This window comes from Ailuropoda melanoleuca, chromosome 8 (genome assembly GCF_002007445.2).
Source record: "Ailuropoda melanoleuca isolate Jingjing chromosome 8, ASM200744v2, whole genome shotgun sequence".
NCBI classification, from domain to species: Eukaryota; Metazoa; Chordata; class Mammalia; order Carnivora; family Ursidae; genus Ailuropoda; species Ailuropoda melanoleuca.
The window spans coordinates 102,132,249-102,157,202 of record NC_048225.1 but is presented as its reverse complement, the minus strand read 5'-3'; the positions used below and the strand labels follow the sequence as shown (position 1 = coordinate 102,157,202).

Genomic DNA, 24,954 nt, shown 5'->3' with positions numbered 1-24,954 from the left:
TGCCTTAGGAGATGTATCTAGGAAAATGCTATTACGGCCAATGTCAGAGAAATTATTGCCTGTATTCTCTTCTATGGTTTTAATGGTTTCAGATCTCACATTTAGGTTTTTAATCCATTTTAATTAGTCAAATATCCTTATTGTTCTAGTCCTTAGTCCTCTTTCTATATTGTCTTTCCATCACGTCATATAGTCTCATGGCTTTGAATAACATCTAAATGCTCCAAAGATGCAACAGATCTGTCATTTTCCCAGCTGGATATCTAGCAGATATCTTAAACTTCACATATCTAAAACTGGATTCCTGATTGTCTTCCCCAACCTTCAACATCTGCAGATTTTCCCATGTCAACTGATAGCAACTCCATCTTTCCAGTTGCTCAGGCCAATAGACCTTGGAGTTACCCAAGACTCCTCTTTCCCTCACATGCCACGTATTCAGAATCTTATCAACCTTCAATACCCCTACTGCTGCCACACGATCCAAGCTCCCATCACCTCTTGCCTGGATTACTATAATAGTCCCCCAGTTTCTACTCTTGTCTCAAGTCTAATCTCAATGCAGTAGCTAGAATGATTCTTTTAAAACTTAAGTCAGATCATGTTATTCCTCTACTCAAACTCCTGCAATGGCTCTTCATTTTACTCAGAGTAAAACACAAAGGTTTACAATACCCTATTATCTACATGATCTGATTCTCTTTCCTACTACTTTCCTCTATAATTTCTTCTATGTGCCAGAACTTGCTCACCCTACAGCCTTTGCTCTAGCTGTTTGCCCTGTTAGGAACACTGTTCCTCCACGTATCTTTGTGGTTAACTCCCTCAGCTTCTTCAAATCTTTGTTCAAATCTCAGTCTGTTTACTCAGGCAACCTATTTGATACTACAACTGCTGTCCTCTTTCTACCAATCCTCCTTATTCCAACTCTTTTTATTTCAAACTGCATTTATCACTGTCTTAACATGTTTATTGCTCACTGTCTGCCTCCTTCCTCCCTGCTAGAATGTTAAGCTCCGTGAGGCCAGGATCTGTCTGGCTGACTAACGTATTCCAAGTGTCTAGAGCAATGTACAGCAACCATCAGGCACTCGGTAAATACTTGATGAATGAATGAGTGAATGCTGATTTTAACTTTAGTGTGATCCTCATGGTATACACATTCCATGTGTGCTTTACATCTATTGGATCAAGTGGGCTAATTATGTTGTTCAAATCCTTTATGTCCTTATGTATTTTTGCCTGTTTGACATTCGTTTCTAATACAGGTGTGTTAAGATCTGCAACTCTGAATGCCAATCTACTATTTCCTTGCTACTGTCAGCTTTGGTTTTATAAATTTTGAAACTATATTTCAGTGTCCACAGTCCATTATTTTATATCTTGTTTGTGGATTGTTCCTTTTTTTTATAAGTAAGGAATATCTTTCTATAATTTGATGCTTTTTGCTTGAAATTATCTTTTTTGGGTTTTTTAAAATATAAATTCAATTAATTAACATAGAGTGTATTATTAGTTTCAGAGGTAGAGTTCAGTAATTCATCAGTTTCATATCACACCCAGTGCTCATTCCATCACATGCCCTCCTTAATGCCCATCCCTCAGTTACCCCATCCTCCCCACACTCCCCTCTAGCAACCCTCAGTTTGTTTTCTATGATTAAGAGTCTCTTATGGTTTGTCTCCCTCTCTGATTTTGTCTTGTTTTCTTTTTCCCAGATTTGTTTCTTTTAGGAACCAGAATCATGCTGTATGTATTGTTCTTTGATGTGCTTGTTGGAGATGTTCTCTGCCTAGTACACTCCTTTTATCCATTATATATTCCACAGAATTAGTGTCACTATTTGGGATGCTTCATTCTGCTGTTATAATTATGCCCACTTTTGGGAACAAACTTGAGCACAGGGGCTGGAATCTGGGGGGAAGAGTGTCAGTTTGAGTCCTCATCAGTCTGAGGTGAAGGTGTGTTGACTTGGCATTGAACAGGTGGCAGGAAATTATCTTTTGATGGATATTAATGTTGCCATATCAGTTTTTTTCTTTGCGAGTATCTGCATATATTTTCTCCCATATTTTTTTTTACCCCCTTCAGTATCATTTAGAAGACAGCATAAAGTAAGTAGAATAATCTGAGTGCCCCTCCGGCTTTGTAGATGAATTTATATTCATTATGATTACTTACACATTTTATTTTATATTTACTATTTACATGTTTTCCCTTTGCTTCTTTTTATCTCCTTTCCTGCTTCTATTGAATTGAGTGAATAATTTTTTTTAAAGATTTTATTTATTTATTTGACAGAGAGAGAGACAGCCAGCAAGAGAGGGAATACAAGCAGGGGGAGTGGGAGAGGAAGAAGCAGGCTCACAGCGGAGGAGCCCAATGTGGGGCTCGATCCCAGAACGCCGGGATCATGCCCTGAGCCGAAGGCAGATGGGCGCCCCTGAGTGAATAAATTTTTTAAACTACCTATTTTTCCAGGGGTGCCTGGCTGGCTCAATCAAAAGAACATGTGACTCCTGATCTCGGAGTCATGAGTTCGAGCCCCACATTGGGTGTAGAGATTACTTAAATAAGTAAAAAAATAAACTTTAAAAAGTTTTTTTAAAAAATTACCAATTTTCACTACTGATTTAGGAGTTGTACTTTCTATTTCTATATTTCTATTACTTTAGTGGGTGTTCCTACATTTAACACACAATTATTTAAATACATATTTTTTTACAAGTTTATACATTTAATCAGTATCCTCTCTACTCAAAATAAGGACCTTAGCATACTTTTGTGTCTTTAACACGTTGTTGTTGCTGGAATTTTAGATCCAGTTTTTCACACGTAAAAGAAATAAATTAGCTTTATCACCATATTTTAACACTTTTGCTTCTAGTATTCCACTGTTTTCTGCATATACTTTTCTTTTTGCTGAAGAACATCCTTTGGTTCTTTCATTATTAGTAAGAGTTTGGGATTGAGAAGTTAGCCCTTGTGTATCTGCAAATGCCTTTATTTCACTCTTGTGTATAGAAATCACTGCACAGAGCTGTAGGCTTATAACTGGTTTTCCACAGCACTTGGAAGATACCGTTGCCTACTGCTGCTGGAGCCTAACGCCGATTTGACGACCATTTTGTAGATGCATTACCTGTATCTTTTCTTTGCATTTAAAATTTTTCTTAGGGCACCTGGGTAGCTCAGTCAGTTGGGCGTCTGACTCTTGGTTTCGGCTCAGGTCATGATCTCGGGGTCATGAGATTGAGCCCCACATCAGACTCCAAACATGGAGCCTGCTTCGGATTCTTTCTCTTCCTTTCCCCCTGCCCCTCCCCCTGCTCATGCTCACTCTCTCTCAAATAAATAAAATCTTAAAAAAATTTTTTTCTCTACATCATTAATATCCTACAATTTCATTATAGAAATGATTAGTAGGGGTGCCTAGGTGGCTCAGTTGTTAAGCGTCTGCCTTTGGCTCAGGTCATGATCCCAGAGCCCTGGGATTGAGCCCCGCGTCGGGATCCCTGCTCAGCGGGGAGCCTGCTTCTCCCTCTCCCACTCCCCCGGCTTGTGTTCCCTGTCTTTCTGTCAAATAAATAAATAAAATCTTTAAAAAAATGATTAGTAGCTATGGGTTTATTTATCGTGCTTTATGGGTGAGGTTTTTCTACTCTGAGGACTCCTGCCTTCATGGATTAATACTCAACTGCAATCTTCATTATTATTATCCTGCCTGTTTCGTTCCCTCTCTGCTCCTTTGTGCTTCTGGGCAGATGTGTGTTCCAGCTTCTCAGGCTGTGCTCCAGTACCAGCTCTCCTCCATCTCGACGCTGCACGGAGATGTTTTCTCTACCCTATTTCCAGTTCATTGGTTTTTCTCTGAAGCTGGAGGCAGTATGCTGTGCAGTCTCTCTTTTCTGTCACTTACACATTAGATATTGTTTTCATTTCAATATTACATTTTCACTTCCAAGACTTCAAAGTGGTTCCTTCTCACCCCTTTCTGTTCTTGTTTCATTACCCGTTATTCTTGTTTTGTGGGATTTCACTTCTTTTGTATGTTGAGAATTTTAACTTTTTTAAAACCCTCTTCAGGGTTTGTTCTATTATCTTTTCTCTTGGGTAACAACTCTCTCATTTGTTGGGTCTCTTGACTGCTTTTCATGGCCTTAAATTTTATGAATTCTTTGTAATATTTTGAGGACTCAATTTCTATGACAGTGTCATAATAGGAGTACCTGTCTCTACAGGGTGGTTTCAGATCGCCTTAGCTTAGACCCGATAAGATGCTGGCCTTGGACCTGGTCTTAAGTTGACAGCTCTGGGTTCTATCTTGAGTGGGTCCTTGTGCTTGCTGCCTCTGGCTGTCCTTCCCGATTTCTGGTCAGGCACAAACAGTATACTTCTGTAATGCTACTGGGATGAGGTGAACTAGCCTAGCCCACCATTTGCAGACAGCATAGTGTGTTCCTGGTTCATGCTTTAAGTAGACAGAATCCTTACAGAAAACCCTGACCCAGTTGCCTATATCCATTTATAGCTCCCCTACCACAGTGGCTTTTCTCTCCATTATTGGCCCAAACAGACTTTCTTTCTTATTTTTAAGTATGATTGCATATTTTTAAAAATCTTAAAAAAAATATTTACCCATTACTTCTTAATTTTGTAATGAGAGGAACAGGATTCAGTGTCCTTACTTTGCCATCCTGACCTGGAAGTCCTAGTGTAGCTTTTATTTTTGAAATAATAACAGTTCAATTCTCCTAAACTCACCAGTCTATAAACAAAGGCTCTAAATCAAAATCAACTGTAGTGGAGGAATATTCTGATTATTTGGAAGTAGTTTGGATTGAAATATGTCACAGACTGGGAAGATGATTTTAAAAAGGTAAGAAACTTGGGACAGTAGCAGACTTTTTTGTAGACATTGTGTACAAACTCTACCATAAATGGAATCAGACTGAGCAAAAGAGGGTGCTTTCCACAATCCTAGGTACAGCATTGCAGCCAGCGGAGTCTTGTAATAAGCACCACCTGTACTCCTGCACCTGGAAGACAGCCATCAGCACAGTGGAAAGAATGCTGATGTGGGAATTCAGAACTGTTCTAGTTCAATCTCTGCCACTAAGCTATTGTACAGCATAGGTTAAGCCATGATCCCTTTTGGGGCCCCAGGCATTTTTTTTTTTTTTTTTTTTTTTAAAAAAAGGGAGTTGGGCTAGAATAGCTTCTAAAGTACCTTCCAGAAATAATTTTCTGTGATCTCAACAGTTTGGTACTTCGTAAGTATGCCGAGTCTTCCATTCTTCAGTGTGCTGAGTAAATAACTTGCCTTACAGGTAAAGGAAGAAAACCATGCATTCCTGAAATCAGTCTTCAAAAACCGAAACTCAAAATCACCAGACGTGTGGCTTTCTCTGATCACCATTCTGCAAAGGAACAGCCTACTGGTGCCTGGGTGACGTTTCTGTGTGGGTGTAGACACAATCTAAGTTTTAAATAGAGAAAAGCAAACCAAGCCAGACTAAAACAAAACCCCTACACACAGTCTCAGACACCACAAAGGAAAACAGGTCTTTTCTACAAACACGTCTGTCACTGATAGTTGAGAAGACAATGAAAATAAATCTCACATTGATCACATCGAAGTGCAGAGAGGGGCAAAACTGAGCAGCCTGCTAAAGAGTCACAGGCTGTGAGGGGTCTGACTCTGCACACTGTAAAGTCTGCACAACTAGAAATTCCATGTGAATAGAAACGTAGGGAAGAGAATGAGGAAGGAAAAAATAAAGTTGGAGTTCTACTGAAAAGAAGGAAGAGTGGATTAAAAATCTAAAAATTAGATTAAGGTGGCAAGGAAAACTCAATAATGAATCTTAGAGCTTCTGGGCGCTTTGACTATGGTCACAGTGTGAATTTATATGAACTATCTAATTTCACCACATTGCACTAAAAGCCAAGTAGATTCCAATGTCATAGGTGTGAAGATGGAGAATTAGCATATAACCAGCCCCACTCCTAAGCAGTCTTCAGAAAACATTCTAAAAACATTTTTTAAAAACAAAACCAAAAAACAACATTCATTGAAAGACACCTTACCATCCACACTGCTATATGTGAGGCACACTACACCGCATCTACCCTGCTGTGTGTGGACACAGACGATATTAAGGGACGGGGTGGGTGTCCAGATTTCTCGACTCCACTACCCAAAACGTCCACTCCATCAGAAACACGCAACCCGTCACCAGAGAGGGAAAAAGTGCTCTGACAAAATTCCCACGTGGTTCAAGCGGTCTTCACTCTCAGGCAAGCCTTCACTTTTGGGAAGTTTGTGTGGCCAAAGCATTTAAGGAAAAAAAAAAAAAACAAGTAACAGGGGAGCATTAAAGAAAGTGAAGGAAAATAGAAAAAAGCCAGTCATATTTAGTCTCATCTTAGAAACACAACAATCGCTGGTAACACCCTGGAGACTTTTCCCACTGGTCTTTTTACCTGGGCCTGGGTACCCTCTATCACTTCACAGTCATACTCCTATTACATATATAATTGTGCATCTAGATCCTTCAGTAATCTTTTCTCATACGCATATCTGCAGGTTATTACACTACCTTTGTAACTCATTTTTAAATGGCTACCTCATACTCTAATCTGTTCCAAGGAAACATCCCTAAATGGCTAGTGTCAGGGAACAGTAAAGCAAACTATGACTCATAGTAATCCATTGCATGGATGAATCATAGTTTACTTAACTGCTGCCAGAACACTGGACATTTAGGTTGTTTCCAATTTTTCCACTATAACAAACAGCTAAATGGACTCAATCTGTTTTGTTCAATAGTACCCAGCAAACAGCTTTTCCCATAATAGGTACTCAAGTATTTATTGAATGAATAAATGTTTATAGAGCTACATACATAAAATATACACTGTGATGAGAATCTCTGTATATAAAGCTTCCCCGACCCGCTTACACTTAGGACTGTTTCTTAGAGAAAGATTTCCGTAAGTGGAAATTCTCTATCAGTTTGGGGCTTTTCATCGTTTGACAATTTGCTTTCCGAAAAGGAAGTATTAATTTGCATTCCCAACAATAAAATACAAGGAGGCCCATTTCACTACATTCTCAAATAAACTGGGCATTATCTTTTCAAAATCTTTGCCTATTTTGGTTGGTGAAAAAAAAAAGCCCTACTTATGATACTAATTTATAGTTTCAAATACTAGGGAGGTTATATACTTTCCCTTATAGATGTTAACCAGTTGTCCATCTTGAAATAGTTTTCTAATAATCATTACTACCTAAATCAAATTCATTCCATGAAGCTCAGTAGTAGGCTGCAGTAAAAAAAACATTTTCAGGAAGTAAATTCCGGAAGAAATTTTGTTTAAGGGACTAACCTAAATACATAGCTGGGAGCAGCTTATTCACAGCTTATTCGTTATTACATTGTAATGTGCTTTTATTAATGGTCAAGCTGGAAGCTAGAACTCTCAGTTCTTCACTTTTCCCTAATACTTATCTGTTATATAGCTCTTTTATTTGTGTCATTTTTCTCGGGTGATGACTGAGGAGGGGGAACGCTGGGAAGAAAAGTTTCCCACATAATTCTTCCAGAATTTTTCTTTCAGGAAGCCATTCTAGATTAATCCAGAACCTCTAAGGGCTGTTTTCCACAACTGCACTCTATTAAACTTCTTTAGCTACAATAACCTTGGCGTGGCTTAGCAGAATTTTGTCAATCCTGAATTAGGCTTTCTCTCTGAAGGCACGCTGTAAACAAGTAAGTGAAACACAAAAAAAGGTAAAAAGGTGGTCAGAGAAAACATGGTAGGTCTGGGCCACATTATCAGTAATGAGAACCTGACTGACTGACAATCACATCTCACTAGCTCATCCAATAACTAGCTCCTTTCATAATGGCTAGCATAACATGGAAAATGCTCCTTTGGGGTAGAGGAATATTTGCTTTTCATTCCTTCAAAATACGCTTGCAGAAGCAGGCAAGAATGTTGATCTATCATTTGTTCTCAATAAGGAGAGGAAGCAGAAATGTGGAATAAGGACTGTTAGGAGGAAGCCCAATTCAGAGGAAAGCATGGAATCAGATACTCACCACAGGAATCAGATAGTCACCACAATTCTGCCAAATGATATGATGATTAGATGTGTTTGAACTCTTTAAGTCTTCATGAAGACTTTCTTTACCTCCCTACCTCCCTTTAACAGCAAACCATCTTGGAGCTTTGCCTACAGAGCAAATGCCTACTAACTAGATGCTATTAACCCCCAGGAAATTCATCAAGATCATTATTGCAGACAGTCACAAAGAGAAGGGACCACCACTTCGGTGATAACCAGACCACCACACTGCTCTCACACGCCAGCAAGATCTCCTTATTGCCAAATCCACTGTGTACTTTGGGGTTCTCAGACTCTATGTGGATTACAGAATCAAACTGGATATGATTACAGAGGACTGTGGTAGCTACAGTTTGTCTTTCCAGCACTTTATCCCTTTCTCTTCTTTTGGTAACAGGATCCTTTCATCCTGTGGGGAGCCATCCATGTAGCTGACCTTCTCCTAACCCTACCCCTGCAGCAAGTGGTAGCTGCTGTTGCTGCTTCCTCATTATCTCGACCATCACTGCCATTGTCATCATCATTACCATCACCATGGTAGCTAACATTTATTGAGCACTTACCATGTCCAGCACTGTGTGTAAGCTTTATCTGTTTTATCTCATTTAAAGAAATGCCCTCCGTGGGGCGCCTGGGTGGCATAGCGGTTGGGCGTCTGTCTTCGGCTCAGGGCGTGATCCTGGCGTTATGGGATCGAGCCCCACATCAGGCTCCTCTGTTATGAGCCTGCTTTCCTCTCCCACTCCCNTTGTGTTCCCTCTCTCCCTGGCTGTCTCTATCTCTGTCGAATAAATAAATACAATCTTAAAAAAAAAAAAAAAAAGAAAGAAATGCCCTCCGTGATAGCTACTGTTATTTCTTACATGTTAGAGCTGAGGAAACTGAGGCACAGAAGGAGTATGTAATTTGCCCAAGGTTGCACAATAAGTTGCAGAGCAGGGATCCAAACTCAAATGCCTTGGTTCCAAAGTGTTGACTCTTTTTTTTTTTTTTTAAGATTTTTATTTATTTATTTGACAGAGATAGAGACAGCCAGCGAGAGAGGGAACACAAGCAGGGGGAGTGGGAGAAGAAGAAGCAGGCTCATAGTGGAGTAGCCTGATGCGGGGCTCGATCCCATAACGCTGGGATCACGCCCTGAGCTGAAGGCAGACGCTTAACCGCTGTGCCACCCAGGCGCCCCGCAAAGTGTTGACTCTTAACCACTATGCTTCATTGCCCCTCTAACCGTCTAATCTCTGGCTACAGAAATTGGTCCAGGGAAGTTTACCTGACACACAGGGTCAATTGGATAGATGGACACTAAGACAGAGAAGATATTCTTCCTCTGTGGTCTACACAGAGAAGGAGGCAGAACTCTGATGACCAAGTTTTAGCCTCCTGAATTTAGCTATGCCTGACACCAGCCTGGATCAATGTGCAGATTTCCCAGTTACATAAGCCTTTTGCTTGAGCTATATGAAGTTAAGTTTCGGTCACCTTGAGTCCTTGAAACTATTCATTCCCTTGTTTGATGGAACATATTCTTTCCTGGCTTCTTTCCTTCTTCTTTGACCATTTCCTCCCTGATCTCTTTCATGGGCACCTTCTCTCCTCGGCTTATCCCTTAAGCACTGGTGTGGTCCGGCATCTGTTCTAAACTGTCTACTCTTCATTTTTCACAGCAGTGATCCTCCTTAGCACCCCACAAACGTTCTGAGAGGCCTCCCCTAAGGAATGCGCTCCTTTTGCCCATCCTGCTTCAGAATCATTGTGATACTGAACAGTTACTCACATGAGTGCATCCCTCACAACAATGGGGAAGAAAAGAAGTTGAGAACCAACTGCTCTACAAGTTATTCTTGGAAAATATCATCCTTTACATACAATAGTTCAAAACTATTACTAGCAGGCTGATACCCTCTAAATCCTTATTTCTAGCCCTCAAACCTCCCCACACTTCAGGCCTATGTATCTAATTGCCTGTAGAATATTTAATTTCATTAGTCTGATAGGTACCTCAAAGTCAGCATGTCCAAAAGCAAACATATTATCTTCACGGCAAACATGTTCTTCCTCCTGAACTCCCAATCTCATTAACAGCGTCATCCATGCAGTCATCAAAACTGCATGTATAGAGTATAAACTCTGTATAGAGCCGGCCCTGGAAACATGAATGTCATTAACTGGACTGTTCTACGAATCTTCATAGAAGACATACCTAAATACTAGATACTCTGCTAGATCCTGGGGAGCTAAAATAATGAACAAGAAACAGATCTTGCTTTTAAGGATTTTAGTTTAATTGGTGAATACCACATAGTAATAATTATCATTGTGTATTAAAAATTAACTCAAAATACTGAGGAGAACCTTATTTACTCTGAGGAGGGGTCAAAGGAAGCGTTCTTGGAGGACCTAGGTGGGGCCTAACCTAAATCATGAATGGGTGTTAAAAAGGGAGTGGGGAGAGGGGCACCTGGGTAGTGCAGTCGTTAAGCGTTTGCCTTCAGCTCAGGGCGTGATCCCAGCGTTCTGGGATCCGGGCCCCGCATCAGGCTCCTCCGCTGGGAGCCTGCTTCTTCCTCTCCCACTCCCCCTGGCTTGTGTTCCCTCTCTCGCTGGCTGTCTCTGTCAAATAAATAAGTAAAATCTTAAAAAAAAGGGGGGGGGAGTGGGGAGAGGAAGAGGCAGTAAAAGTAGGAGGAAGAACATTCCAGGAAATGGGAATAAAGTGTGAAAGCTCAAAGATGGGGGGAAGGGGGAGACTGAAGTACTATTATACTAGCAGCTTTCGTTAATTAGAAACTTGCTAAAGCTAGGCACTATTTAAAGTGAAATACATTATTACTGCTGTCCTTACATCAAGACTAGAAGATAGGAATAACAACCTCACTTTTATAGTCAACTAAAGCACTTTCAGAATTCAGAGGTTAAATTACTTTTCTAAGACCATATAGCTAGTAAGAGATGAAACTAGCTTTGGACGTAGGTTTTCTGGCTCCAAAGCCAATACTGTTTCTACCAATCCATGTATCTTCTCAACCACTCTAGACTCTTCCTTATGTTCACTGTACACATCCAGTAAAATATCAAGTCTTGTTGAGTTTTCATATTTCTTAAGTTCCTCCCATTTAAACCACACTTAATATTAGAAACCTAGTTCATTATCTTTCACTGGGACACTAATAGACTCTCTAGATATTAAAAAAATTGTGTGTGTATGTTGTGTGTAACAGAAAGTCAGATCACAACTACTCCATTTTTGCTATATGAGATCCACCAACTTTTCTGTGTATGTTCTCCTGTTCCAATGGAAGAAATATTCCTGTTTTGTATAGAGCCGGCCCTGGAGTAATCTAGGGCGTGGTCACGGATTCTTTCGTCTTCTTTATGCTCTTTTCCTGAGCGATCTCACCCAGTTAACCATCTCTGAGTATCATCTCTAAGGCAATAATTCCCAAATATCTTTATCTCCAGCTCTAATATCTCCCATGAACACCAGATTCCTACGTTCAACTGCCTATGTGATACCTCAACTTGTACGTCTGATTGGAATACCTCCTGCCCCATTAAAATGTGAGTATTATGAGGCTCAGGAACATTGTCTACCTTATACATTTCTGTATCCCTAATGCATAATGTTTGACACATACTAGGTAACCAATAACCATTTCTTGACTGAATAAATGCATGCTACTATGTGAGCCAAAGACTTCCTGAATGGGACTGGACTGTCCTAGAGGGCCTTTAAGAATCTGATCCTCTGTGGGTTAAATGGGCATTTTTGGAGTAGAGGAAGGGGCAGAGATTGGCTCTAAGTCCCCTCAGTGTGCCATAGTTAATCCTACTTTTTAATAATGACCTACCTGGGATATTAGCAATCTCCTGTTTGTCAAAACTGCCTGTTAAGAAACCACCTAGGACCCGACTTCTATTATAATACAGATTCCCAAGCTTTCTACCCTCCACCATCACATCCCCTCCTAATTCAGAATCTCAAGGGGGAGAGGCCTGAAATCCTGTACTATAAACAAAAGACCCAAATGATTCTTATTGACAAGTTTGAGGAAGACTACTATAGACGCTTCACCTATTATGTAATTACTGAAAATGGCTCAGCTTGCCGGATAGCAGTATCCGTACTTACCCTTAGCTCTAAGTCAAACACCCCAGAAATGATTTAAAAGTTGCCCAAACAATATTTCATTAGTTTTGTTCGAGAACAAGAGGTCACTGGAGAGACTTCTTAGACAACATGGCATAAATTAGGCAGAACTTTATTCTATAGAAAGGATCTGGTTTTGTTTACTTGGCACAAAATTAATTGTGCCAACCCATCATTGATTCCCATATGTTACATGAGTCTTTACTGTGACATGTCACTGTCAGCTCTCATCACTTTTTTCCTTAAAGCTGTTCAATAACCAGAATTTTAGCTTCTCTTTCCAAAAATCCACTCCTCTTCACAATCATTTCAAGTAAGCCCAAGGTCAAAGCTTTAAAGATCTCTGTCACTCCCTCTGTAAATCTCCCCCAAATTCTTCCTGTATGTATTCTGCAGACTGAAAGTTAACAAGGCAAAAAAACTAATAAACTCCATAACCTACTCCTGACTAAGGAATTCAAATGACAACCAGCAATTAAAGTGAATGACAGGTACCCTTCCAAGAATCTGTGAGCCTGAAAGGCAAACTTATTTATGGCCATAGCCTAAAAAAGCAGAATTTCTCAAGTGTCAAGTGATTATAGATCCCCCAACCGTAATTTTAGCTATCCTCAAAGTCAGGTCTTTGGGAGGTAGGAAGGGATAGGATCAGATGCAAAAAGCAGATAGGGACATATTAGGAGAATCAACCATTTCAGACTTTCTCCTCAAAAGGTAACGAACTACCAGATGGTAGCTAGGCTTGTGGCGAGCAGAGCATAACCTATACACTTGTTGAATCACTATGTTGTGCACCTAAAACTAATGTAATCTTGTGTGTCAACTATACTTCATTAAAAAGACAAAAAAAATGTTTAAGAAAGAAAAAAGGCAATGAACTAAGACAGAACAGAGAAACTGCATTTAAAATGACATGGGAGAAATTCTCCCTCCTTTACTTCTTCATTCGGGAATCTTTTCAGCTTGTTTTCTGCAGCATGACCAAAACTGATGCTTTTCCAAGGGAGGACAAACAACATGTATCACTCCAAATGACTTCCCTTGCCCTACAAAGTGTCAATGGTACTAAAGAATCAGAGGAATTGGAAAAATGCTGAATTACCAGAAAAGTGTTTGGATGAGAACAAATTGACATTTGGAGTCATGTTTACGTCAGCAAACATTTCTGAATTTGTAACCAAGAGCAGAGGCTGGCAAACTGTGGCTTGGGCTGTATGCCAGATACAGCCCACCAACTTGCTTTTATAAGTAAAGTTTTATTGGAACATAGCCACTCCACTTACTGACATACGGTCTATGGTTACTTTCCCACTATAATAGTAGAGCTGAGTAGTTGCAACAGACTAGAAGGACCACAAAGTAGAAAGCATTTACAATCAGGCCCTTAATATAAAAGGTTTGTTAAGCCCTGACCTAGAGAGTGTAATGTACCAAAGATGAAAACTAGGCTGGCCCTGCTGCCATCGTCCCTCTCCCAGTACCCACCACTGGAGAACAGGCATAGACATCTGCCCTCCCTATGGACCTCAGGAAGGCAGTGTTGACCCTCCATAAGAGCCAGCAAACAGCTATACTAGACATTTGGAGAAATGAGAAACTAAGTATTCAGTAACCGTAGACAGCCCCATGACTCACCAATTTGGTATATCACTTTTGAAAGTCCCTCAACAGCTAAGTTATTTTAGTTTGAGCTATTAATTTGCCAGTGTTTTTTAATTGAGCTGTATATGACACACATATTAGTTTCACGTGTACAACATTAGATATTTGCATATATTGCAAAATAAACACCACAATAAGTCTAGTTAAAAACCCTCAACATAGTTACAGAATTTTTTTTCTTATCATGAGAACTTTAAAGTTTTATTCTCTCAGCAACTTTCAAACATGAAACACAGCATTTTAAACTATAGCTGCCATACGGTTTAAGTCCCCATGACTTATGCCAATGGGTCTTAAAAATGTCCCTCCTTTCTTCCCAGTACTCAATAACATTGGTATAGTTTAAGGTGTAAGAGTTCAGGGTGTAAGAAAACATTTTCAAAGCATTAAAAAAGCCAAGTATTTTCAAAAGCACATACTGGTAAGTCACACCTGTATGTAGATTCTCTTGAAAAATCATATTTGGATATAAAACTATGGGTTTTCTGTGACAGAAATTCATGTCATTAAATGGCTGCTGATTCTTGAACTTACTTCATCGAAAACTGCGACAGTATAGAGAAAATTAAGACTGGTAGGTTGTAACCATTTATCTTTACATTGTAACCATTTATCTTTACATTTTTACCCCAACTATCCTACCTTTCAGGTCCTACATGAATAAGATCTTTAAAGGCAACATCTGTTACCGCCTTGAGGGCAACATTCCTGCTGGGGCAAATCTATAAACACTCCGTTTGCTGAAAAACAGCTGCAAATCCCACACTAAGCTTTTTACCTCAATCATGGGGCTAGAACTCTGACATTAGCTAAGCCTAAGCCATGGTTAAAGCTCTCTAGCCATGCTATCAACAGAAGAAATGAATACTTTCATAACTAAGGTAACCTTCAGATTCCAACTGAAAGAGAACAATTATTCCTGGAGGCTCTCTGTAATCAAAGCCATCACAGGACTGACTACTTTAATAAAACAGTTGGACCCCAGTGCTTTGAAGACAATGTTATGAGATTGTCATCATGGTAATGATGGGGTCCCAGGAATGCTCAGGTTGGAAATGATCGTTTTCTTAAAAATGTCATTAGTTGGTCTTGAGTATGTTAAAAAAAACAAACAAACAACAACTTAGGGAAAATACCAGCAGAAAATTCACCAGAATGCTAAACAGTAATTTCCTCTGAGTGGTGTAACTTTGGACAATATTTTCTTGTTCTTCATAGTACAAAGAATGCCCTTTCATAACAAATATTTTCTAACAGCCCCCCCAATCCTTACTATCCTGAAATAAAACTCATAGATATAAAACTTAGCCTAAATCATTTTAAAAATCAACAATAAACTATGAAGAAAAACAAAAATTTAGATATTTATCTCAACGTATAAACTCTTGAGCCAATAATACTAGAAGGTATAATGAAATAATCAGAGGCTTGGACCCATTATAGATTGCCATGAAGATCGAAGTCAGATGCAGATGTGTAGAACGTGTTTTATAACAATGCCACTTATACAAGTGGGAGTGCTATCAGGAATGAGTAAAACTAAAACTACGGTCTTTCCTCAGTTTACATGGTGGTTGAATTTTTAGATACTCTCTGCCATAAAATGTGAGTTTATACATAAAATCAAGTTTGGTTTTAGACTCAGATAACAGAGAAGTTTTCATCTACGACTGTCTAGGAAGACAGTCAAAAGTCAAGCAAGCTGCAGGGACAACTGTTATATGGGACATATTAGGACATCAAGCATCTCTGGCCCCTGTCCACTAAATGCATGTAGCACTTCCCCCATCACCATGACCCTTAAAAGTACCCCCATGAATGTTCATAACCTCTAGAAATGCTCCTGCTGCTTCTGAGAACCACTGCTTTACATTTTCCTATACTTCATATATTTTCTATAATGACATGTATTACCTTTATAATCATAAAAAAACTTCCAGCAGAGTTTCAAGCTCATCAGTGTCCCTCCAACAAAGAGACAGAGGTCACAGATCACTAACACAAACCAATACCTTGAAGGCAATCCAAAGCAGAAGAAAAAAATTGGAAGAAAAGTTAAAAGGTCAAGGGGTTAACTGCACTATCCTTACTAGTTGATAAACCTTCCAATCTTTGGATAAGAAGTTTGAGCAAAGCCTAAACAGATACCTTGAAGGTCAATTTATTCTATCTTGAAAAAGGGACTTCTGACTAGAGCAGAATTCACTGATGTAATGGGACAGTGGGTCCAAAAATTACAGGGTCTCAAAGGAATACATGTGAGTTTTGATTACTGAGATTTCCTTGGCAACAGCACGACCTAAAATTAATAGAGTCCTTAAAAGGAAGATGCCAAAAGAAACTTTGTTGGTTTATATAGCTTGGGCTTGAGCAAGACACAGTATGCCCCATATATAGAAAATCATAGCATCTGCAGTATTTTAAGAAACTACAGTCACAAAGCAAGAGCAAATGTACAGTGAAAGGAAAGATCCTTCCAGGCTAATGTGGAGTCAACCACTAGAGAAGATTTTTTAGTGTGCTCTGCATAGAAGGCAGCTTCCCACACACAGAGTTGGTTGGCTGCCATGTCTCAATCTCCATCTCCTTCCTTGGGACTGCCCATTGTCATCAATTGTACAAATCCGGGACAGCTTGCTTTTTTTTTTATGAATGCTTGCCAACTCCCACAGGCTGGCTACGACAAGACTGTTTATAACAGCCATCACTTATTAAATCTATTCTTATTTTTAATCTCCTTATAAGCATTTTTATATAACCAAACTTCTCAGACTTCTCAAACCCTCTCAATTTGGGGACAAACTACTCCATTCTCTTCATCTTTTTTTTTTTTTCTCCTTATCTGGCTAAAGATAAAGTGGCTGAGAGAGGAAAATCTATATTTTCTTATCCTTTCACTTGATTAAAAGGAAGAGAGGCTTGGTTTAAAAAAAAAATCCACAAGATTGTGGTTGTTATACGGTACACTGTGAAAAATATTACTTTACTACATAAATAACTAATCCTGATAGCTCTGATAGCTCACCTAGTGTCTTTAAACCTAGTCAAACTGTTCTATCTCAACAGTGCAGCCTTGTCTGGGACATACCTTACCATATTAGGTAATCAAGCCCCAGAGAGAGGGGAAAGCAAAACAGTCGTAGTATTTTACCTAAAAGGAGAATGGCAAGGATACTGCCCAGTGGTGCAGAGCGGACAGAAAATCGCTGGATGCCCTCCAGCAGATTAAGGGGCTTCACAAGATTGAGTAACAAGATTAAAAAATACTGCTTGAGAGCGGGGGAGAAGATCCAGCAAATAGCCAGAAGCAAAGCTGTGAAAAAATTAGAGTAAATAGGCAAAGGGGCTATTATTTACTCAAAGAAAGAGTGTGTGTGTTGGGGGGGTGGAGTGTGGGGGGAGTAAAGATCTATAAAACTAGAACTGCTGGAAACACTGGCAGAGAGAGAGAAACGGGAAGGGTAACTGAGGCATCATAGAAATGAAAGCCTGCTTGATTGACTCATCTGCAGGGACGTGACCTGATCAGGTGCTCGAAGAGTTCCCATCAAAACTGGAAACATTTAGTTCTTGTTTCTTTCCTTTCCACTCATTACTCATTTCTCCTACTTCAGCAACCCCTTTTAAAACTTATTTCTTAAAACTCATCAGGTACATTTTCAGAACACAGGCATATACTGGAATTACAGAGGAGCCTGGGCTACTTCTTTGACTTTCTTAAGAATCTATTCTTCATGGGTAAATTAATAAATAACTTCAAGATCACATGATTCTAAGGTCAATGAAAGTATTCCAAAAGCCTTACACTCATGCAGATTTAGGAACGAACCTACACTTTGGAAGACAGCATGAATGAATCTCAATCATCTCTAACGATTTAAATATATTTCTTCATTTTCGCTTTACAACTTTAAGAGGTCGCTACTATGATTATTCCTACTGTACAGATGAGAAACTGAAGCACATCAGTTTCAACTTACCCAAAATAGTTAAGTGGCCCAGGAAGTCCATCTAGTTCCTGGGTCTGCACTTTTTTTTTTTTTTTAAGATTTTATTTATTTATTTGACAGAGAGACAGCCATTGAGAGAAGGAACACAAGCAGGGGGAGTGGGAGAGGAAGAAGCAGGCTCCCCATGGAGCTGGATCCCAGGACTCCGGGATCACGCCCTGAGCTGAAGGCAGATGCTTAACGACTGAGCCACCCAGGCGCCCCCTGGGTCTACACTCTTACTACTATGCCATATTGCTTATCCTCACAGTATACCACATAAGATACATAACAGATACAAAGATTCACCTGAAGGGTAGTACAGTAGCCATGAACTAGGAACCCACCTGTGTGATCCTGGCAAGTTACTTAATCTCTCTGGGCTTCAGTTGTTATCTTTAAAAAGAAAAGTTTAACTAGTTAACTAAAAGTTTAAGTCTCTTTCAGTTATAGAATTCAGTCTATAATTGCCATTCTAGCCATCACAGAGCTAACTCAGAGTTTAGCATATGATAGCACTCAGAAATAAGTTTTTCAAAGAAAGCCTCTTATTCTTAAGTGGAATGGAAGTGCTAGTTATTCAAAGATGTAATAAATCTAAGGGAGATTAGGCAAAGCAAAGGGAACCAAAAGCTGAGTCAAAAGATCACACACAAATATGGTTAATCAATAGAATTTTCTGGGGCACCTGGGTGGCTCAGTCCGTGAAGCCTCTGCCTTGGGCTCAGACTTTGATCCCAGGGTCCTAGGATCAAGCCCCATGTCAGGCTCCCTCCTCAGTGGGGAGTCTGCTTCTCCCTCTCCCCCTGCTTGTGCTCTCTCTCTCTCACTCATTTTCTCTCTCTCTGTCAAATAAATAAAAATCTTTAAAAAAAATAGAATTCTTCTGATTTAATCAAAAACAGTCATATTCATATTCTTAGAGAAAAGTGCTAGGATTCATCAGTTTCCTTTGTGGTTCTTCCCCTTCTCACTTTGAATTTTGGAGTGCCCCAGGGCTCTGTCTTTGGATTTCTTCTTTGTCTACTTTCATTCTCTTGGTGATCTCATTCAATCTCATGGTTTTAAATACAATCTATACATCTGCTGACATTCAAATTCTTATGTCCAGTCTGGACCACTCACCTGAACTCCAGACACCTACTGCTAAGTCTTCTCTTGACATTACCAAGTGGCTGTCAATTGGATATATTAAACTTAACACTCCTAAAACCAAAACTACATGCCTGCTCTTCCCCACTAAATTCCTTCCTTCCACAGTCTTCTCTTAGTTAATGAACACTCGATACTTTTAGTTGCCTTACTTAAAAGCTTCAGTGTCAACCCTGATCACTATACCTAACCACCCCCAACATTTTTTCACCCTATATCCAATCCAGCAGCAAAATTTATTGGTTCCAATTTTAAACTGTATCCTGAATTTGAAAACTTCTCAGTATCTTTACTACCCACTATCACTTTGGTCCAAACCACCATCAGTTTTTCCCTGGATAATTATAAGCAGCCTCCTAACTGATGTCCCTGTTTCCACCCAAATCCCATTAGAGTATATTTTCAAAATAGCAGGCAGAGTAACTTCTTATATATAAGTATAATCATGTTACTCTTCTGCTCAAAACTCTACAATGGCTGCCTACTCATTCAGATCAAAAGCCAGAGCCCTTAAAATGACTTATCAGTCTATGCCATTGGGCCCTTTTGCTCATTCTGCTCTACCACACTGGTCTTTTCACCTGTCCTCAAGCACGTCAGGCACACTACTGCCTCAGGATCTTTGCAAGTGCTGTTCCCTCTGCCTAGCTCCCCATCTTACTTCCTTTAAGTCTAGGTTCAGATGATGCTTTCTCAGCAAGGTCTATTCTGACCACCCTACTTATAATTCTAATGTCAACTTCCTATCCCACTCAGGCATTTCTGATTCCTTCCTAACCTACTCTACATGCGTTTTCCAGAAACACTTATCACCTTTTCAAATATTATTTATTTCACACATTTATTTTATTTATTGTCTATCTCCTCCACTAGAATGTAAAGTCCATAATAAGAGCAGGGCTTTTTATTCATTGTTGCATCTCCAGTATCTAAAAAAAGTACTTGTTCAACGAATAAATGAGAAGATTATAAAAGAGAAGGCAGGACAAAATGGGAAATGCACTTAGTGACTTTTGGTAGTACAGACACTTCTGGGGCCAAGTGGCTCCCAAGGCAAGTTTTATTTTCTATAAAAGCTTAGTTCAAAACCAAGCTTTGCCAGCAAGTTTCTGTATGGTTCTCTCTTTCATGTAATTTGGAAATCTTATATTTAATGGCTTAATTCTTTTGGAGCACTTTACCAACCCATCTCTCCACTAGCAGGCCACCATTTAAGGCAGATCCTTAATGTCTGTGAATTAGTAAATCCTTAACAATCTCTCCTTTACCGATGCATTTTGAGGGGTGATTAGCAATCCAGATCTACTGGTTCCATTCTGGACTGGGAAAATGACATTGCTAATTCTGAGAGTGAGGTTTTGGTGATTTTGTTCAGATTAAGTGTTACCTGGTTTGCCCAAAAGCAACAGGGATGGGGGGGGAGGGTGGGAGGGAAGCATTTTGTATGGAAATTCTTACTTCCCGAAAGACATAAATACCTACCTATGTCAAGGACAACAGAAGAATGCTGATATTCTACCCACAGACTGAATCTTGATACTCAGAGTAGGCTTTTCAGTTGTCCTTCAAGAAGACATTCCTTCACTTAAGGAACTGAGATGCTACTAGCAAGTCAATTTGAACATATAATCTGTTGAGTAAAAAACCAAACAGATAAACAGGGAATGCAGAAGGATATAAGCCCTGATTCCAGGTCTGTCTGACGATTCCCCGATGCAGGGCACAGGGTGATCAACTAGCAGAGCTTTCATGTCCCTGAAAGCTTCTTAACTTCTTTGGGCCTCAGTTTTCTTAACTGTAAATTGAGGTCCCTAACCCAAGTTATCTCTAAATTCCCAAAAGCTGGGAGGCAAGTAACCTTATTACACTGAACTGGGTTCTTTAACAATTCCTTTAAAATTAAAGACTCTGTCTTCTGTTCAAATTTTTTAGGGCACCAGTCTTGTTCACCAGCATCGTTTCTGTTGACCACTTGTGCCCTCTAGCGATAAATATAATTATACAACAGAACTGGCTAGGGAAACAGTCTGTTTCAGAGGAGTAAATGGGGGGAAACAGCAAGAATGCAGTAGATTGAGCGCTGCAGTGTTGAGCAAAAGAGAGGCAGGCCCGAGATGTAGGTTAAAAAAAAGATGGAAAGAAACCAAATGGCCATCACTTTCTGCAGTGTGCCTATGACTGTGCTTTCCAGAGCAAACACTGTAAAGAAATTACCTCTAGTAATTACCTCTAGTGAGGAAAACAAACATGCTCCTGAATATAAAAGTTTTCTCAGGTATGACTGGTATACGCTTTTTCCTCCCATTAAGATCTAGATACAGTTTCTTTTTCACTTAGCAAGATAAAAGATATATTAAGACTTCTGGAAAATATCTATTACATACCTATGTGGATAATCAACAGATGTGCTTTGAACACGCCTGACAAGGAGGTGCTAAGACATCAAATTATATATTCATTGCCAGTCTCACCTATTCATGGATTTACCAATGGGGATGGGTTCTGACTAAAATCATGTAGTATGTTGGGCTTAAGCAAAGTCCCCAGCCTTCTAAGAATCATTCCTTGGTGTCGCCACCACAGAAATGCACAACTGGTCTTTCACCTATCACATAATTGAAAACAAACAGCAGGGCCCTTCCTGGCAATAAACTGTATCTGTATATAAATGCCGGTGACATTTTTCTAGCACAGGTACACAAAAAGAAGAAATGGATTTCAATGACACCAATAGAAATTTCGGTTAAACAACAGAGAGGTCTTCTTAACCATGTTGTTGTTACTGATACATGGCGAGAGGTTAAAGAATCTTCTTTTGAAATCTTTGAAGAGGAGGAAACAAAATCTGTACTTATTTGGAGTCATTTTAATTCTAACATAAGCTAGGGATAATAACCACTGAAGTTTCCTTTCTACTCTTAAAATGAAATATGACTGTATGATTCATATATATGAAGTTCAAGAACTTTAATATTAATCCATGGTGATAGAAATCAGAAGAGTGGTTGCCTCTTGGGACAGGGAAGGGGGCATGAGGGAACTTTTAAAGGTGATGGAAAAATTCTATATCTTGATTTGAGTGGTGTTTACATTGCTGTATACAATTGTCAAAACTCACCAAATAGTACACTTAAGATCTGTGTGGTTTATTGATTGCAAATTATATCTCAAAAAAAAAATATATGCTAGAGTCTTGGGAAGAGTTAACTTTAAAAATACCACCACCAGTCTTTAAGAACAGGCTAAGAAAGAGAAGGGAGCTGTCATAACCTCAATAGCATATATAGTCTTACTGAACCAAAAACCAAGAAAAGAAAGAACTGTCCTGGCTTCTCAGCGGTATCCATTCTGATTAGCTAACAGTGCCAATTCAACAGAATGCCCCTCCTCCCGCTGGCTCAGTTCTGCTGCCTGATGGAAGGACATGGAGGTGGGGGAGAAAGATTGGTCCTAAGAGATTACTGACTGTCCTGAAGCAGAACTGTAGCTTACACTGGCCCTGGCCAGGCATGTTGCTCTGCAGGTCCGTATGATGATAATGGCATCATGCCTGCTAGTTTTAGAAGAGAGTACTTGGGAGAAAAAGAGGTAAGGGTTTTTGGCTTTGTTTTCCCTCTTCAGTTAAATTACCTTCTAGAGATAACAGACTGTTCATTCTTAAGATTCACGTTGGAGTCTGCTTGACACATGGTAGACACTAATAGATGCCTCAAGCAATTGGATGAGTGAAATGTTTTTCAGTCTGACAAATGACTTTCACATCAAACCTCAACAGTCTCTGCTCTTCCTCACCAGAAAAGAATCAGAAAATCTTTCCTATAATTTTCATTCAGTTTCATTCAAGTCCTAAGATGAAATTCTCAGGAAACGCTGTATCGAGAACATCTTAGCTTTCCTCACATGGCGCCCTATGTTAGGATCTTCCCAGGCCAAGTGGTTTGGAAAGGTGGAGACACAGATTTTCACTGACAAAAGACATTCTGTCACAACAAAGCCATCCTTGTTGTCATTCCCTTTATGGATTTAAATGGCCTCTATAACCCTCCAGGGACTACAGTCCATTTCACTGCTCTGTAATCTATTATTCAGATTCTCTCTTTAGGTATCTTATAATTCCCCAAAGCAACTTTCCCAGATTCACTCTTTGTCTCCAAAAGCCTTTCCCAGCCCACTGAAGACCTGAAGAGTTGCTGTTATTCACGCACGTGCATGAACCTCTTTGTGGTATTGCCACCTGACATGGCTCATCCTTGTGAAGTCACCTCACTTCAACCAAGGGTAGGCAGTTCTCCCCTATGTCAGCTCTAGTCATCTGGGCATTGCTTTTGGAAGGCCCTACCGATTGCTTTGGATCTTGACTAAAACACAGGCAGATCAATAACATAATACAGTATTTCTAGTTCCTCTGCTAAAAACGAGTCAATTGTTGATTTTCAGTACGGTTTATCAAATACATTCTTTTTTTTAAGTAGGCTTCACGCTGGGTGTGAAGCCTGCATAAGACTCTCTCTCCCTTGACCTCTGCCTCATCCCCATCTCTTAAAAAAAAAAAAAGAGAGAGAGTTGGACACTTAATCAACTGAGCCACCCAAGTGCCCCTCAAATATATTCCGAAAACCATTTCAACTAACTAACTGCAGGATATAAAAAGGCCATTTTTTAACATAATTTCCAGTAGAAATGCACAATTCATGTAGTCTCAATTTATGTAGTCAAAACCAAATTCCTTCCTTCCTGAAAGATAGTACTGATAAGGAAACCACTGAATTTCTGTCAAGTTTGAGTGGCTTTCAGGAACCTGGAGTGTCAGGAAAGCTGGGCCCAGGCCATCCACTGCAGAGAAAAGTTGGATGCCAGACCTGAGTTGATAAGAGCCAAGGGTTTAACCTTATTTCAAAGTCAAATGTAAGTGCCTTTTGGATTGTGTGATGTTTACATTCTTCACACTTATGTTCCTTTCTCTATATAAGTATAGATCCATAAAAGAAATAGTATCACTTTCCACTTTTCTTCCAAAGATTTCGAAGTACTTTCTACAATCCAATAACATACAAGAGAGAAAAAGCAGACAGTCAGATCCTAAAACTGTGTTAGGGATCAGCAGAAGGCATTGAGGAGTGCAGGAAACTTGTTCAAGAGCATCTGAGACAATGTACCACCAGCTAACACCTACCACATCTCTCAGAGCAATGTCTATCTCCAAACTCTCCCTTAACTCAAATCTGCATAGGGCCTGCTCTTTTCTATTGAAATTGTATGCACATGAGAAAGGCTGAGCCAAAAGGGACATGCCTCACTAGCTTGCCACTTACCAGTGCTGCTTTCACTTCTTCAGAGACGTCAGTTTCATCTTCCTGAAAAGGAAGGAGGGAGAAAAACAAGAGGACCATGGTCACAGAAATCCTTGAAAGCAACAAGGTCAGCTCCCATCAATTATGCATCTTGGCACTTCAAACACAGGCAGTGAGAACTGACTGCCAAGTGATTCTCCGTTACTGCTGCTTTAACAGCCACCATAGGCAGGCAGCTCGGGAACATTTCCTGTCCTCAAATAAACTGTAGTAGGAAAAGGGGTATCTTTAGAAAGGACAGACTTTATTTCACCTCTGTCAATAGTTATCAGTCTATTTGGTCCCATAAAAATGAGATACTTCTATCTTCAAGAATAGTTTAGAATAGATGACTATTTCTGTTTCATTCCTTGTCTCACTGAATGGTTCATCTAGTTTTCAAATGAGTCTTTGGTAACCAGGGACCTCTTGATTCTTGGTCACTTGATTTTTAAAATGCCCATAACAAAGTTGACTGAGACGGGTACAGAACAAGAGGGTGAATTAAAGTACTGAATGTGAGCTTGCAGTTAGTAAGCA

The 24,954-nt window shown here is 39.6% G+C and overlaps 1 protein-coding gene and 1 long non-coding RNA gene across 8 annotated transcripts in view; one reads left to right on the top strand and one right to left on the bottom strand.

Moving 5' to 3' along the window:
• PPP1R12B (protein phosphatase 1 regulatory subunit 12B) overlaps positions 1-24,954 on the bottom strand; it is a 204,915-nt gene that overhangs the window by 53,429 nt on the left and 126,532 nt on the right. For 5 of the 7 annotated variants that reach the window (XR_004627338.1, XM_034667049.1, XM_034667048.1 and 2 more), the window contains one exon: positions 24,397-24,438. Coding sequence is in view for 6 of the 7 variants with exons in the window: in XM_034667049.1 (XP_034522940.1) it covers positions 24,397-24,438 (42 nt within the window). In the remaining variant the exon portion in view is untranslated. Of the gene's footprint in view, positions 1-9,320; positions 10,278-19,976; positions 20,715-24,396; positions 24,439-24,954 lie in introns of those variants that run through there. The other 2 variants (XM_034667052.1, XM_034667053.1) reach the window with 2 other exon arrangements.
• On the top strand, positions 5,406-11,646 carry LOC109490587. Its single transcript, XR_004627339.1, has 3 exons — positions 5,406-5,462; positions 8,532-8,671; positions 11,594-11,646. It is a non-coding gene; the product is annotated as an uncharacterized LOC109490587 (long non-coding RNA).